General features: G+C 37.3%; 1 protein-coding gene across 8 annotated transcripts in view; it reads left to right on the forward strand.

The window, feature by feature from the left end:
* MSRA (methionine sulfoxide reductase A) overlaps window positions 1-17,009 on the forward strand; it is a 424,140-nt gene that overhangs the window by 35,551 nt on the left and 371,580 nt on the right. The window contains exon 1 of one of the 8 annotated variants that reach the window (XM_057302966.2): window positions 5,477-6,214. The exons of the other annotated variants lie outside the window; for them this stretch is intronic. Within the exon in view, the coding sequence (XP_057158949.1) occupies window positions 6,202-6,214 (13 nt within the window). The 5' untranslated portion in view covers window positions 5,477-6,201. Of the gene's footprint in view, window positions 1-5,476; window positions 6,215-17,009 lie in introns of those variants that run through there. 8 annotated transcript variants of the gene reach the window in all.

A 17,009-nucleotide genomic window follows, 5' to 3' on the forward strand; every position in this document is an offset into this window, starting at 1 on the left:
GAACGAATCTATTCCTTTAGAAACAGTCTCGTTTCATGAGAGTGAGAGCTCACTTGATCCCTTGAGAATGGCACCAATCCGTTCATGTGGGATATGCCCCCATGAGCCGAACACCTCCCACGAGGCACCACCTCCCAACACCATCACAGTGGGTATCAAATTTCAACATGAGACTTGGTGGGGACAGGCAAACCACATGCAAACCACAGCAGCATGAAAGGGGATGAGTCAGATCTTGGGTTACTATTGAAAAGGGCTGTGTGTGCCTGCTGGGATTCGTGGTGCACATGGAGAGCAAAGTGAGTCCTGGGAAGCAGAGACTTAATGCAGAGGGGGCTGGCTGTTAAAATTTTGAATTCCCTAGGGCCTGGCAGTGTGAGTTGGAAGACAAAAATGACTGGGTGCCTCTGGGAGGGCCTAGCAGTCCAGGAGAGCAGAAGCTCTCAGAGCCAGAACCAACAGAGCTGGCAGAAGGGAGCGATGTTTGGATGGAATCAGGAATGCTGGAGTTGGCTGGGATGGAACCAAGAAGTCAAAACAGTAAGGCACTAGAATTAGCTGGGCAGATTCCTGAAGCAGATTCAGGTGGATAAGAGTTTAGTTAATGTATAGTATTGCCTCTGTGTAAGAGGCTATAAAGGATTTTTGTGAGTTTATCTTGGGTTGTAACACCTGTAAATACTGGAGAGATGGACTGCAACTTTTAAAAAGTTGATGTAATTCACATGCCATAAAACTTGTCATTTTATTATGTACAATCCAGTGGTTTTTCATACATTCGCTTTGTTGTGCAGACATCACCATTAAACCGTGAAAATGTTTGGTTCACTCCAAAAGGAAACCCCACAGTCATTGGTAGTCACTTCCAATTCTTCCCTCTGCCCAGGTCCCAGCAACCAATAAGCTATGTTCTGTGTCTGTGGATTTGCTTCTTCTGAACCTTTCATATATATAGAATCATACAATATGCGGACTTCTGTGTCTGGCTTTTTCATTTAGCATACTTTTTTCAAAGGCCCATCCATGCCGTAGCATGCATCAGTGCTTCCTTCCTTTGTATTGCTGAGTAATATTCCAATCTGTAGCCCAACAACATTGTATCAGTTCATCAGCTGCTGAACATGGGGATTGTTTGCATTTTGGATTATTATGAACAATGATTCTGTGGGCATTTGTGTGTGCATTTTTGTCAAATCCTTTTCTGTGTAGAGATGATCATGTGGGTTCTGTACATGGTTCTATTAATATGGTATTTTACATTGATTGAGTTTTATATGTTGGACCGGTCTTCTATTCCTAGGATAAATCCCACTTGGTCATGGCTTATAATCCTTTTTATATTTTGCTGTGTTCAGTCTGCTAGTATTTTGTTCAGAATTTTTTCATCTATATTCATAAGGATATTGGTCTGTAGTGCTTTAAATTTTTACTTATGTTCATTATTCACATTTAAAAACTGACAAAAATTGTATTTATGGTGTATAACATATTTTCAAATATGTATACATTATAGAATAGCTAAATCCAGCTAATTATGTGCATTGCCTCACATATTATTTTTTGTGATGTCACATGTTGCAGAATCTTATTTTTAAAGGCCAAATAGTATTCCGTTTACCTCGTTTATCTCTTGATGGACACTTAGGCTGATTTCCTGTCTTGGCTATTATGAATAATGCGGCAGTGAACATGGGAGTACACATTGTCTTCAGTATACTGATTTCATTTTCTTTGGATATATACTCAGAAGTGAGATTGCTGGATCATATGGTAGTTTTTTTTTTTTTTTCTTTTTTGAGTTGAAATTTTGCTCTTATCACCCAGGCTGGAGGACAATGGTGCGATCTTGGCTCATTGCAACCTCTGCCTCCCGGGTTCAAGTGATTCTCCTGCCTCAGCATCCCAAGTAGCTGGGATTAAAGATGCGTGCCACCACACCCCGCTGATTTTTGTAGTTTTAGTAGAGGTGGGATTTTGCCATGTTGGCCAGGCTGGTCTCGAACTCTTGTCCTCAGGCAATCTGTTTGGCTTGGCCTCCCAGAGTGTTGGGATTACAGGTTTGAGCCACTGTGTCCGGCCGGTAGTTCTATTTTTAATTTTTGAGGAACCTCCATACTGTTTTCCATAATCGCTGTATTAATTTATATTCCTTTCAATGGTGTGTAGATGGTTCCCTTTTCTCCACGTTCTTGCCAATACTTGTTTTTGTTGATCTTTTTCATAATAGCCATTCTAACAGGTGTGAGGTAAAGGGTCTGTAGTACTCTTGCAGTGTCTTTGCTGATATCCTGTGTTTGTTTTCCTGTTCTTTATTTCATTTATTTCCACTCTAGTCTTTATTATTTCTTCATTATTTAGGAGTGTTATTTAATTTCCATATATTTGTGATTTTTCATTTCTTTTTTTGGTCTGTATTGAGTTCTACTTTTATTCCATTGTGGTTGGAAAACACACTTTGACTTAATCATTTTAAATTCACTGAGGTTCATTTTATAGCCTAACATATTGCCTGCTGGAGGATGTTCCATATATCCTTAAGTATGTACATTCTGGCCAGGCACGGTGGCTCATGCCTGTAATCCCAGCACTTTGGGAGGCCGAGGTGGGCAGATCATGAGGTCAAGAGATCGAGACCATCCTGACCAACATGTGTGAAACCCCATCTTTACTAAAAATATAAAAATTAGCTGGGCATGGTGGTGCACGCCTTTAGTCCCAGCTACTTGGGAGGCTGAGGCAGGAGAATCGCTTGAATCCAGGAAGTGGAGGTTGCAGTGAGGTGAGATTGTGCCTGGTGACGGAGTGAGATTCTGTCTCAAAAAAAAAAAAAAAGAAATTCTGCTCTTGTTGGGTAGATTGTTTGGTAGATGTCTGTTGGTACTAGTTGATTTATAGTGTTGGTCAAGTTTTCTGTTTCCTTGCTGATCTTTTGTCTAGTTGTTCTAACAGTTGTGGAATGAAAGGTATTGAAGTTTCCTACTATCATTGTTGAATTAACCATTTTTCGCTTCAATTATTTTAGATTTTGCTTTGTGTATTTTGGGGCTCTGTTCTTACGTATGTTTATATTGGTTGTCTCTTCTTGATGAATTAACCCTGTTAGCATTATAAAACGTCCTTCTTTATCTCTAGTAGCAAGCGTTTTCTTAAAGTCTGTTTTGCTTGTTAGTATAACCATTCTAGCTCTCTTGGGGTTTCTTTTTGCATGGTGTATATATTTTACATAGTTTTACTTTGAACCTTTTTATGTCTTTGAGTATAAAGTGTGTCTTTTGTAGACAGCATATAGTTGAATTTTGTTTTAAAATTTTAATCCATTCTGCCAATCTATGTCTTTTAATTGAAGTGTTTAATTCATTTAAGTTTAATGCAATTACTGATGAGATAGGATTTATTTATGCTATTGGGCTATATTCTACGTATCTTTGTCTTTTTTGTTCTTCTGTTACTACCTTATTTTATGTTAAATATTTTTTCAAGTAACATTTTAATTTCCTTGCCATTTATTTTCCTCTACGTTTTTGAGTTATTTGCTTATTGGTTGCCCTGGGGATTACAGTTAACATCTTAATTTATAACAATCTAATTCAGATTAATACCAATGTAATAATATACAAAAACTTTGCTCCTATATAGCTCTGTTCTATTCCTTTACTCTTATTGTCACATGTTACCTCTTTATAGATTGTGTGCTTTTCAACATAGGTTTATAACAACAGTTCTATGCTTTTGTCATTTAAATCAGATAGAAAAAAGTACATTTATCCCATTTTAAATATTTTAGAAATGCTTAAGAATATTTAAAAAATTAAACTATATTACATTTATTTTAAAATACTTTTATACTATTTGTAAAATATTCACTTCTGCAGTTACCTTTATACTTACTCCTATATTTCTTCATTGATTTGATTTACTGTCTAGTGTCTTTTCAGCTTGGTGGAAAAGTTCCTTTATTTCTTGTAGAGCAGGTCTGCTAGTAATGAACTCTGTTTTTATTTGGAATGTCTTAATGTCTCCTTCATTTTCAAAGAATAGTTTTGCTGACATAGAATTCTTGGTTGACAGTTATTTTCCTTTGAGCTCTTTGACTATGTTATCCCACTGCTTTCTGGTCTCCATGATTTTCAATGAGAAATCGGCTGTTAATCTTACTGAGGATTCCTTGCACATGATGAGTCACTTCTCCAATGCTGCTTTCAAGATTCTCTTTAGTCTTTGGCTATTAACAGGTTATTGGTTTTGAATTACAAATTCACTGTTAGTCTGCCCACATTTCATCATCCCTATTTGAAGGGACAGCATGGGACACTTTTGTCAGTGCTTTAATTCAACGCTTGTGATATCTCTGTAGCATTTTGTTGATCTATCAACTTTATGGTTTAGTAATATGTGGTTTTGTCTTTCACTGTTATATTACTTAATAGAATTTCAGATTGATATTTATGTGATCCGTTCCCATAACTTATTCACTTAATAGATTTGTTGGACAGCTGTATATGGAAGGCTGTATGCAAGACTTTCAGTTTTCTTAGATAAATGACACATGATCCTAATTGTGAACATGACACATTTGACTGGCAGAGCACACAAACTTAACTAATTACTATGCAGTTAGGATGAAGGTATACTATGTGCATAAATGTAGTACTTTGGAAGCAAAGAGTAGGAAGTCACTGATTTTCATAAGTGGTAAATGAGCAAACTGAGGAGATTAGATAGATGAGCAATTTGAGACCTTGAGTTATCTAAATTAGAACGTGACAGAATCAAGGACTAGAAGTCACTCTTCTGGGTTCTTTCTATGAAACGACGATTCTAGAATGTAGCTCTTTTCTATGTTCAAGCATCATAGGTAAAAATGATTTCTTAAACCAGGTAAGTGTGTGAAGCACAGACTGGCTATTTTGCTTCAAAAGGTGTTTATGGTAAAAATAAAAGCAAACAGTACTTATTTATGCTTATTATATTGTATTAATATGAATTAAGTAAACAAGTGACTATGCTGGAACTTGAGGTGTCAAAATATGAAAAGATACTTGCTCTTATTAATTTTACGTTAGATGTTTTATTTTCCTTTTTATTGTTATTTGTTTTATCAAAAGAACTCTTCTCCCCCGTACATCTGTAGTAAAATTTTGAATAGGTACAGTTTGTATTAGAGCCTCCTTAAAAATAAAGTTGCAGATCAATCAAAACTATATTCATTCTCCATAGGATAAAGCATGACATTTCTGGGCATACAGTTTTAATTTTAATCTGCATGCCTCCGTTTCTATTCTCCCATGAGTCTTTGCGGCAGGACAAGGAAAAGCAAGTCTTATAAAAAGAAATACAGTATGTGGTGCTTATTAAAGTTACATACATCTCTTCTCACAGGAGAAATTTGATTTATTGCAGGTTGTGCATATGTCGCATATGGACATTTCTAGGGAACAGATTCCTTATTGCTGAGCAGTGAATGGCTTCTAGTACTCCATTATTGCTCCGGGAACATGTTAGTAATAATTATGAAAGGTAGGATACCATGAAATCTGTAAGGTGATTTGGCAGAAGTCGATGCTGTTGGTGCCAGGATTTGGGTACCGTACCACGGTTTCCTGTTTTCAAATGTATTAATTGATCCGCAAAGGACATCTTTTGGAGACAAGAATTCAGACAGACTGGCACAGCCTGGACCTCCGCCAAGACTGCTCGGAAGGTTGCCATACTGGGAGCAAAAGAGTGAGAGAGAGAAAGAGGGAGAGAGAGAGGCAGAGGGAGAGCTGAGGAAAGAAAAAAAGGCAAGACTTGGCACAGCTCAGTCAAATCAGCTTCTTTTGTCTGCTTTCTCGGCTTGAGCTTCAGGAAAGAAAACCGTCCTGGGGTACAGAAAAACTCAGAACTTTTTGGTTTTCAAACTTAGAAGGCTTTTTAAGTCTCTTGGGCTATTTGAAAGTGTTGGTACATACAATGACGTTTAGTCACCAGTATTAAGGGAAATAAAAGCCTTTTTCAAAACGAAGCTTCCATAGTGTCCATGCATTTGGGAAATACTATATTCCATTTTTTGCATGTATGATTATACCATGAGAGACAGGATTAATATAGAAGATGGCAAGGCAAATTTCTAATTAGAGGGAATATTAATTTTCTACAAAATAAAGTTTGTTCATCAATACAAACCTGCTTTCAAATCAAATCAGAAAGACATCCTTCGGAATGTGTTCAGAACGTAAGTTTTTAGATTTTATTTTATTTTATTTTTAGACATTTATAGACATTAACTTTTCAAGGAGCCTTTCTAAGATTTTATGCAGCCCAGCCAGGAAGTCAGAGTAAAAGTTATTTTATCCATGTGTTTAAGAAAACGTTTTCTTAAAGCAACAGCTTTTATTTCTGCTGCTTCATGCTGTCCTAAACTACATCCCCCAGCAATTAGTGACAACACTGAAGACCAGAAAGGCAAGCTGAAGACACCAGACTTCGCTTGAAGGGCAAACAAGAAATGTGAGCTTGGTCATTATTTTTTTGTGTGTCTTTGCTCTGAACCATTTTTGGGAGGTGGGTGGGGAGGTGTCTATGTCTAAGAGATGTATGCGATTAGTGAATTCTCATTGTGAGAAGGAAATGATGAAAGGTGATTTTTATGATGTTGGCAGAAATGGCTGGGAATGGTAGAGAATAGAAATTTAAATCTTTTGGAGAAGAAGTGGTGAGCTGTGTTTGCAATACTTGGAGAAAAATTCCTTATTTTTGGTTGATTAGATTTTATAATTAAACGATTACTGTAGCCTGGCTCTCTCAAAATGTTTTAAGTAGAAGGAAAATTTAGAAAGTTTACCGATTTTCTTTTTAATACTACCTGGTGTTTTACTTAGATATATACTTTATATCTAATTTCTGAACAATAAATCTTCCCTATTAGGCCTGATTATGATTGGATTGTGATAGTTCTGTTCTTAAAAATCAGCGTTATTGTAGGAGAGGTTAACTGTAAGGCATGTGTTACTGTGGATCACCCTCATTGTAAGTATTCTGTTTTTAAAGACAGTTTGACTTGTAGGATTAGGTTATGACTTCCTATAATCATGTATTTTCTTTTTATTTTATATGCTGAAAGAATACAGGAAAATTGTATCTATTCACATAAGTACTCATCATTTTGGGCAGTATAAAAGACTGCCCCTGGATCTGTGCTTTTGTTTTGAGTATGTAATCATTGATTTGTTAATCCTTCGACAATAAAAACCTGTCTATAGCTTTCCATTATTGCGCGCCTTAAATGATTGTTTCAGATGTTTTTTATAAAATTATAGTGACACATCAGCAATCCTGAAAATGGCATTTAATATATAAATATGATTGAAAAATATATGAAATCTAACAGAGGTGTTTGAACAGTTAAGCTTAAGTATGTTCTTCAACTTTTTAATTAATCAACATTTTGATTTTCTGTAAAATGAAATCACTTAACATTTATGTGTGTTGCCAAAATGACAACCTTTGTTTAATAAGCTCCTTTATACACTACCTCGCTGATACTCCTAAAATGGACGCCAAGACATGAAAGACATGCTGATAGGCACTCGGAAGGCAATGTTTGCCTGACTGCAGTCTTCCTTTTTGAATTGATTACAGGATCATTCATGCTTATACTAAAAAACAACAATATATGAAACAAAAAGAGTTCAGCAAACAAGTTTAAATTGAGCTTCATTTTAATACTGACCGTCTTATTGCCGATTTATATTTACTTCCATTTACTTCTTAAACATTTAACATAACTTCTTGCCATTTAGGTTTGGTAAATATATAACTTATTTAATTTTTAAGTCCATTTTTTCTTGAAGTTAAAATAATTTTTGCTAGCTGATTTCTTAACTTCTTTGCAGCGAACTCAGAACAAACTTATATCCAAACTATTTCATGTCCAATTAATTTCCAACAGTATGATCAAAAGTAGGTGAATTAAAATACAAATATGTCAGAATATACCTTAAGAAATATTAAATTTTTCGATACTGGTAAAACTACATTTTACAGTGTATATTAAACTTAAAATTTGATAAATATTAGCTATTATAGTCACTGAAGTTTCTTACCAATAGAAATTCTCTCTGGCCTACTGATTACATAGCTTAAAATGAAAGAAAATCTCCCATAAAGATGTTCCTTGTAAAACGGGTAGAATAGACACGTCTTTTTGCAAGCTTTTTTTAAAAAAAAAGTGTGATTAAGAAGTTGCGTTGATTACATTTTTTTAAAAAGACATTTAGTTGTAACATAATGCATGCTTCTTTATTTTTAGACCTTTTGTACTACAAACACGTTGACATTTAGGTTATTAACTATTTCCATATTAGTATTTCAAATCTTATTTTAAAGTATATAAATACTATTGGTTTGATTGTAAATGAACCCTATCTCACCTCATATTTATTGTCGTTTGAATTGTATAATATTTCGAAGTAAAATTATTAAGGCAGAAATGCGTTAATATTTAACTGCTACTTGATACCTATTATTAAATTCCATTTTGATGTATGTACCTGAACATACAAGCACATTATTCTACAAATTAATGCGAACTTCTCAGGAAGCGTTAGTCCAGTATTTTATAATTACTTGCTCATTTATTCATTTATTCAACAAATGTTTATTGAGCACTCACTTAAATATGCTAATATTTTATTGATAAAGTTATTTTGGGTAAGGGGGATGGAAGAGGGAATAGATTTAAAATAAAATTTAAACGCCTAGATAGAAAAAGGCAGTACTATAATGAGATTAATTTCAACAAAGTATGTTCACTTTTCTTGTACAATACACGTATTGTAGAGTGTGATTATAAAAAATCAGGAGATTAGTTGAATTACACGTAGCTGTAAGAATCTTGTTTTATGACTATTTTGGTTGTTACATTTTATTGGCCAGAAAACTTGAGTTGTTCAAGTCTTCTGACAGACATGTAAAATAAGCAATTCAAATCAGGGAGGAAGAAACTGAGATTGAGCCACTGCTCACATGCTAGATCTTACATATGTCAAAGCAGGTGTAATTGAACCTTCGAAGATGTGGCTGCAACGTAAACAACAGTGGCCTGTTTATGTGGGATTTTTTTCTTTCCTTTGTTTTCTGTTGTGAGACAAAGGAGGAAGATAAGGCCCATCCCACATCCTGAGGCCAGCATGGCCCTTTGAAAGAAGGTTTGCTAGGGGGTGTGCTGTATTTTAAATGGACCTATCAGTTCACTTTCTATATTCTAGTGGTTCGTGTGTATGTATATTTGTGAGTGAGAGAGAGAGAGAGAGTGCATTTAACTCAGTGGCCTAAGTTTATTCCATGCAGTTGATCTCTGATACAAAAAGAAGGCATAGGTTCATCTTTGAAGAGGAGATAAAAGTCACGTGATCTGAGGAGATGTACTTGTAGGCTGCTTTGGTGGCCCAGGCGTGAGGCAGAGCTGGTGGCCCATGGAATGGAGATGAGAAGTGTCTCAGCCGTGGGTATACACTGCTGAGGTCATTCAGGAGATACTCCCAGTGGACTTGCTCTGTGCCAGGCAAAAGATATAATTGCTGCCCATAGGAATTCCTAGTGTAGTTGGGTAGAGGAGAGGATAGGAATAATTGATGAATGTAGGTACCTTTTCAGGTTACCAAATACCTTCGCCTGTTATTCCATGTAATCCAAGCAGCCATGCTGGGCACAGGGACTGGTACACAATGGCCACTTAATAAGTATTCATGGAAGAAATAAACTGAGTGGCGAACCAGAGTATTAGCTTGTTGAGTCTTATTTGACTAAGAGAGTGTTTTTTCCTTCATGGATAGAAAAACAAAAAGTACTGTGCTTTCTTTATCTTGTTTCTCTGTTGCTGGTTATGGGTTTAGAGGGGTGCAGCAGAGGGCCACATTATTTGTGACCACATTAGGCCCTCTTGCGGTGACCATTGGAGATGATATGAAACAAGGACTTGCCTGGTATGGGGTGGCCCTGGACACCGGCTTTCTCTCTGGCCAGCCCTCTGTTGTCTTGCATTCCCTCTGTCCTCATTTTCCCAAAGCATCCCATATTGTACCTTAGGACTTGGTGGTGTGGCCTGAGCATGCAGCAGGCCAGTGGAGTGCCCAGTGAGTTTAAAGTGTTTCCTTTGAGGGCAGGACAAAGGCAGAGGGGATGGAGACAGAGAAGGTGGTGAGGGCAGTTGGGCAGAGTTGAGGGCGCTGCCCAGCAAGCAGCTTCAGTCCTGTTGTAGCTGCAGCACCAGGGGCCTTTGAGGGAGCAAGGGTGAATGTGGGATCCTGGGTTAGACTGCAATATCAGCAACCGCAGGCGTTGAGAGGGCATAAGGTGTTATTGAGGGGCTGCATGGGGGGATGTAAATGGGTTGCTGAGGCCAGTTCATGTTGAACATCGTCTTTCTGGGTCTTTCTCCAGGGAGGTTTTGAGGCCCAGGAGAGGGAGAGGCAGAGTCAGGAGCATTGTGTATAGTTCTGTGTCCAAGGCGGTGAGGGGCTGGAATTTAGCCTCTGCTTTGCTGCCCAAGCCCTGTGCCTTGATCTGCTGCAGGAAGGTACCAAGTCCCCATTGTGCTTGTGGAGGTCCTGGGGTGCATACAGGCTTGGAACTGGAATAGCAGGTATTGGGAGAAGGTCAAAGGTCTGTGGCCAGGGAGGGCAGTGTTCCAGTATCTGACCATGGAGTCTAGGGGGCTAGGGGATGTGATCAGAAGTGTTCTAGAGAACATGGTGAAACAGGGGAGGATGAGTAAGTAGAAATTTAGATCAAGTGAAAGAAAAGGTTTTGAGAGTACTGGAGTTAGGAGTTTATTCTGAAACTCATCAGATTCTGAATAATTGTACCACCTCTGCAAAGCTCGGCTTAAAAGTTTGGCTGTGAGTTGTGCTCAGGTTATTTTATTTCTCCAAAAGCAAGCAGAAAGTGAAAAATGTTACCTGTGTGTGTTCTGTATTGCACGTTATCAGAGGAGATGAACATTTTCTTCTCTTACAGTTAAGAATCTCTCAGTCTTACACAATTAGAATACCGCTTATGTGTGGATCTGGAGGTTTTGTGCAAAATACTGAAGAATTAGTCCCTCTGGAGTGATGCCATTCTTTTATCCTTGTCTATCAATGCCATTTATATCTCTTTTCCTATTAGCCCTTCTAAGTTATTGTACCTCATCTGAAAAGATCAAATTGTTCTCAAAGACCCAGGAGTGTTTCACCTTAGCTGTATTCATGGGAAAGCTGCCTTTGAAACAAATAGTCCTTTACCATCTTGGGTTAGAGATAATGTTCCTCAGCATCTCCCCAAACTGAGTTTGAATTTTGACTCAATTTTTTGGTTGTGGGACTTTGGCCAAGTTATGTAAACCTAATTTCTTCATCTGCAGAACAGGGATCATGGTATTTCCCTCACACGATTTTGGGAGGAGAAATAAGGAAATACATGCAGAGCTCTTAGCATAGTGTCTGGTATGTAGTAAATACTTAATAAATGGTAGATATTATTTATTTTTTACAAAATTATTTTTTTAATTTTTAGAAATTGTGATAAAATATGCATAACATATTTTACCGTCTTAACCATTTTTAAGTGGTATCAGGTACATTCACATTGTTATGCTGCCATTACCGTCATCAAGCCACAGAAGTCTTTTCATCTTGCAAAACCAAAATTCTGTACCCATAAACAATAACTTTCTATTCTTCCCTTCCCCAAACCCCGCAACAGAATCGTGGCAACCATGATTCTGTTTTCTGTCTCTATGAATTTGACTACTTCAGTTACCTCATATAAGTGGAATCATACAGTGTTTGTCCTTTTGTGACTGGCTTCTTTCACTTAGCATAATGTCCTCAGGATTCATACATGTTTTAGCATATGTCAGAATTTCCTTCTTTTATGAGGCTGAATAATACTCTATTGTATGGACAGACCACATTTTCTTTCTCCATTCATCTGTCAGTGGAAACTTGGGTTGCTTCTACCTTTTGGCTGTTGTGAATAATGGTGCTATGAACATGAGTGCACAGATATCTCTTTGAGCTCCTGTTTCCAGTTCTTTTGAGTATATCCCCAAAAGTGGAATTCTGGATTGACAATTTCTTTTCTTCAGCGCAACTTCAGTTGTACTCCCTTCTTTTGCCTTTGTGTTTTCTGATGAGAAATCTGCTGTCATTTGAATTGTTTTGCCCTTCAGCTAAGATGTCCTTTTTCTATCACTACTTTCAAAATCTTGCTGTGTCCTTAGTTTTCAAGGAATGTGTTATGTTGTGCCTTTTTGTGGATTTCTTTGGGTGTATCCTGTTTGGGGCTCATTCACCTTCTTGAATATGTAGGTTTATGTCTTTTGCTAAATTGGGAAAGTTGTCAGGCATTATTTCTTTGAATACTTCCCCAGGTATGCCCTCTTTCTCCTTTCCTTCCAAGACTTGGAGGATGTGAATATTAAAACTTTGTTATAGTTCTACCAGTGCTTGATACTGATTATTTTTTAAGTCTATTTTCTCTTTACTGTTCAGATTGGGTAATTTCTATTGTTCTTACCTTCAGATTCACCTATTCTTTTCTCTGTCATCTTCATTCTGCTGTTTAGCTCACCGGGTGAGTTTTAATTTCAGTTATTTTATCTGCTGTGTCTTTACTGAGACTTTCTGTTTTTAAAATTTGTTTCATGCCCATTTTTAGTTGTTTGTGGAAACATGTTTATAATGGCTACTTTCAAATCCTTGTCAGATAATTCCAACATCTGTGCCATCTCATTGTTGGCATCTCTTGACTGTCTTTTCTCATTTAAATTGAGGTTTTCCTGGTTCTTGGTATGATAAATGATTTTGATTATATCCAGGCATGTTGGGTACTATGCTATGAGACTGGATTTTATTTAAGCCTTCTGTGTTAACAAACCTTCTCTGACACTGTGCTAGCAGGGGAAAGGGGGGCACTCCCTCATTTCTGTGAGGTGGGGGAGTAGGAGGGTACCTTATTATTGGTAGGTGAGGGTGAAATTCAGGCTACCCATAGTTGATACTGTTAGTTTTATTGTTAGTTTTGTACTGGGTGCAGTAACCTGGACAGTGTCTCAGCTCTGTATTCCTTAAATTTAGCTTATGTTGTTGGTGCTACTTGTGTTTGATAACTTGTTTAATGATAGTTACATTCTCAAATTAGGGACTGAGCCTTCTTTAATCACTAGCTACCCAGAGATTAGTATGTGTTTACCACTAGCACATTGAATAAAAGAATATAAGAGATGACATTATAGTTTCTACTTTATTAATTTAGAAAAATTATTTTTAAAAGGAGGGAATACGCTACCTGGGTAAGATTTCCATTTTTTTTGTTATTAACATGCGAGGTTTTATCAGACTTGTGCAACTTATTTTTAGAAGAGGTCAGTATATTAAAAATAGTCAGAAGAAACAGATTTGACTGAAGGCTTTAAAAATGTCAGTGATAAAGTATTCTATTTCATTTGTGAATTCAAACCTGTAGCTTCAGAACAGATCTTAAAGATGATGCATGTAACTTTGGAATAATATATTGTCAGGGTTCTTACGGGTCATCTGTGCTGTAGCATTGACAGTGTGAGATCCCAGTTTTGCGTCATTTACTAACTGGATAATCTTGGGAAAATCTCCAAAACTCTAAAGGTTGACTTTTCCTATAAGTGAAGTGGCTGTCATAATACCTATATCAAAGGGTTGTTCAGAATATTAAGTGAGATAATGTGCCTGAAAGCAATTTAGCTGATAGGTATCACAAACATGGGAGACAATTGTCTAGTTTAGTTTCTCCAGACACATGAGGATGATGGATAAAGATAATGTACCTAATTCTGTATGCTTTTCAGCTGTTCATTCCAACAGACTGTGTTATATATATATATATTTAAAATGCTTTAAAATTGTTTAAATATCGAAGACCTTCAAAAAGATAGCAAAGTATTAAATAAAGTAGAATGAATACCCATATACCCATTATTCAGAAGTGACAAATGCCATATTTATTTTCCTCAGATGTTTAAAAAAAAAAAATAAGGATATAACTAAAGCCTTACTCTCTCACGTCTGAAATTGGTGTAGAACACTTTCATGCACATTTTTCTGGAATTACGGCGTATACATGTAGCCATAAACAATATATTTTACATGTTTAAAAACTTAGATAAAATATTTTACACTGTTGGTATCCTTTTGCAAATGAAATTAGATATTTCTGAGCGTTATCTCTATTGCTAATGTGGGTATAAGGCTGTAGAGTGTCTCATTTTAGTGTAGCCATTCTTCTGTGGATGGGCGTTTAGGGATCTGCTTTGTGCTACCCATGTTGTCATGACCCTCCTACACATCTGGGTGATCTCTAGAGGAGGACTTAGAAATGGAGCCCAGTTTCTGAATATTTCAGCTTTACTCAGTAATGCCACGCCATTCTCCCAAGTATTTGTAATGTGAACCCAAAAGTATCTGAGACAGGTCTCAATCAGTTTAGAAAGTTTATTTTGCCAAGGTTAAGGATGCGTCTGTGACACAGCCTCAGGAGGTCCTGACATGTGCCCAGGGTGATGGGGGTACAGCTTGGTTTTATACCTTTTAGGGAGACGTAAAACACATCATTCAATACCTGTAAGATGTACACTCGTTTGATCTGGAAGGGTAGGACAACTTGAATCAGGGGCTTCTAGGTCATAGGTAGATACAAAAATTTTGATTGGCGACTGGTTGAAAGAATTATCCTCAATAAGAAGGAATGGCTGGGTTATGCTAAGGGGTTGTGGAGACCAAGGTTTTATCATGCAGTTGAAGCCTCCTGGTAGCAGGTTTCAGAGAGAATAGATTGTAAATGTTTCTTATCAGACTTAAGGTCTGTGTTGATATTAATGCTGGCCTGCTTTTCCTGAATTCCAAAAGGGAGAAGGATATAATGAGGCATGTCCAACCCCCCTTCACATCATAGCCTGAACTGGTTTTTCAGGTTGACTTTGGAATGCCCTTGGCCAAGAGGAGAGGTCCATTCAGATGGTTGAGAGGGGCTTAGAATTTTACTTTTGGTTTCCAGTACCCATTTATATTCCTGTGCTAGAGTATCAATGTTCTTGTCTCACTGTATCTTCACCAACAGTTGGTAGTACCAGACTTTAAAATTCTTGTCAATCTCATGGGCAAGGAATATTTTGCTGTTATTTTTATTGGTATAGCTGATTACTTAGTGAGATTGAACATCTTTTAATATTGGTAATTTAGATTTCCTTTTCTGTGCATTCTGTATTCATATGCTTTGCACAGTATTCTTTTGAGTTGTTTTATTTTTACTAATTTGTATCATATTAACTAATCCTTTGTTATGCTCATCGAAGATACCTTCTCAATCTTTTTTTTTCTCATTTTCCTTATGGCAACTTTGGAAATTAACTATGGAATATGTTTGAAAAATTGGAATGTTTTCATTTTTCATTTTCAGAAGTGATTTTAGTAATAATACATGCTTACAATCCATGCCTTCCGATGAGGCAGAGAGGGCTAATGGGACTAATTTCTTAGAATGCATCAGAATTTTATCTCCTTAATTAACATCTAGAGGAAAAAGTTTCTTATTTTCCATGTAAACTTTTGGTCAACTTGAAATGTCAGGCAGATTCTTAGTTCCCAGGCATCCATCATTGAATTAAAGAGTATTGTGGAGTTTTACTCTATTATTTGCAGGGACTGCTATAGCACACCGATAATGTAGGCACATTCCCATTGCATCTGCAACGTTACCAAATAGGAGTTCTAGGGCCCTTAGAAAGAATGTTCTGTTGATCTGATTATAGTGCTTTCTATACAGTGAATAATCTCGGTGCAATAAGCGCTTTCTCCTTCCCCTAACCAGTAGTCTTGCTAACAAAATAACTTAATTGAGAAATGCACACTGTTGGGGCAAGTGGATTGAGTTGTGGCTGAGGCTCCTTGTGTATCTTTTGTTGTGCAATCAAGTAGCACTTATTCACCGACTTTGCTCATGCTGTCCCGTCTAAACAAAACCCACCTAATCTTCCAAATCACTTTGCAAAACAAAAGAACACACAGAAGATACAGAAACCAGGAGGACCAGGCGGGTGTGGAGTATTTTAGGCAGCACTCCCTCTTTCCCTGCTAGTAACCGTGTATATGAAACTGCTTTAGTAATTATACATCTGTTTTAAAATTGGAATAGGAAAGGATACTCTTTCCACAATCCTATAGGAACCCTCCTTGGTTGTTCAAACATTTGGCACCACTGCGTGTCTGCTGATGGTTTGCCACAGTCATAGGTGAGGTTCTGGGCAGATATTAACAGGTGAGGGAAGAGTGGGCTTGCAAACCCAAACGTGGAAGTCAGACCTTGAGGTCTGGATCTCACAGACTTGCCTTTCTTAAGGACAGTGGCCATACGCTTTGCTCAGTCAATTCCAGTTGGCCTTATTGTACTCGTTTGCCATTCACTGCAGGGAGTGAGCCTCCCTTCAGCATATAGGAACCAGTGAAATGTCCTCTCATTGGCTAGCTTTGATATTTCCTTCTTTCTCCACTTACTGAGTTCTTACCTGGAATCAGCATTTGGCTCCAGTCACCGTCTCTGCACCATTCCTCTACTGTTTAAAAGTTTTAAGGAAAACTTCAATAAAGAGTATATGAAAATAATGACTGTTGTTTAATTACAAACCCTGTTTTCTCTAGGTTATGTAAGTCAGTGCAACTCTGTGAGAGAGACTGGCAGACACACACACCACACACGTTTCAGGTGAGGAAATAGAGGCCCAGAGAAGTGAAGTGCCTGGCCTTGTTAGTAGCAATGCTAGAGTTTAAATCAAGTCCTCTGCTTCCAGATTTGTTGTGCTTCTCGTGATTTCACATTTGTTCACTCTGTCATGGGACCACCAGGAGAATATACTAAGTTGCTGCTTTTATGGTAGCCTCTCCATACACCCTTGGGAATGTGTCCTTAGGTCATTCCTTCTGTCTGCTACCCACCCACCTACCTACCCACTCACACAC

The sequence above is a fragment of the Pan paniscus genome, chromosome 7 (genome assembly GCF_029289425.2).
Source record: "Pan paniscus chromosome 7, NHGRI_mPanPan1-v2.0_pri, whole genome shotgun sequence".
Lineage (NCBI taxonomy): Eukaryota > Metazoa > Chordata > Mammalia > Primates > Hominidae > Pan > Pan paniscus.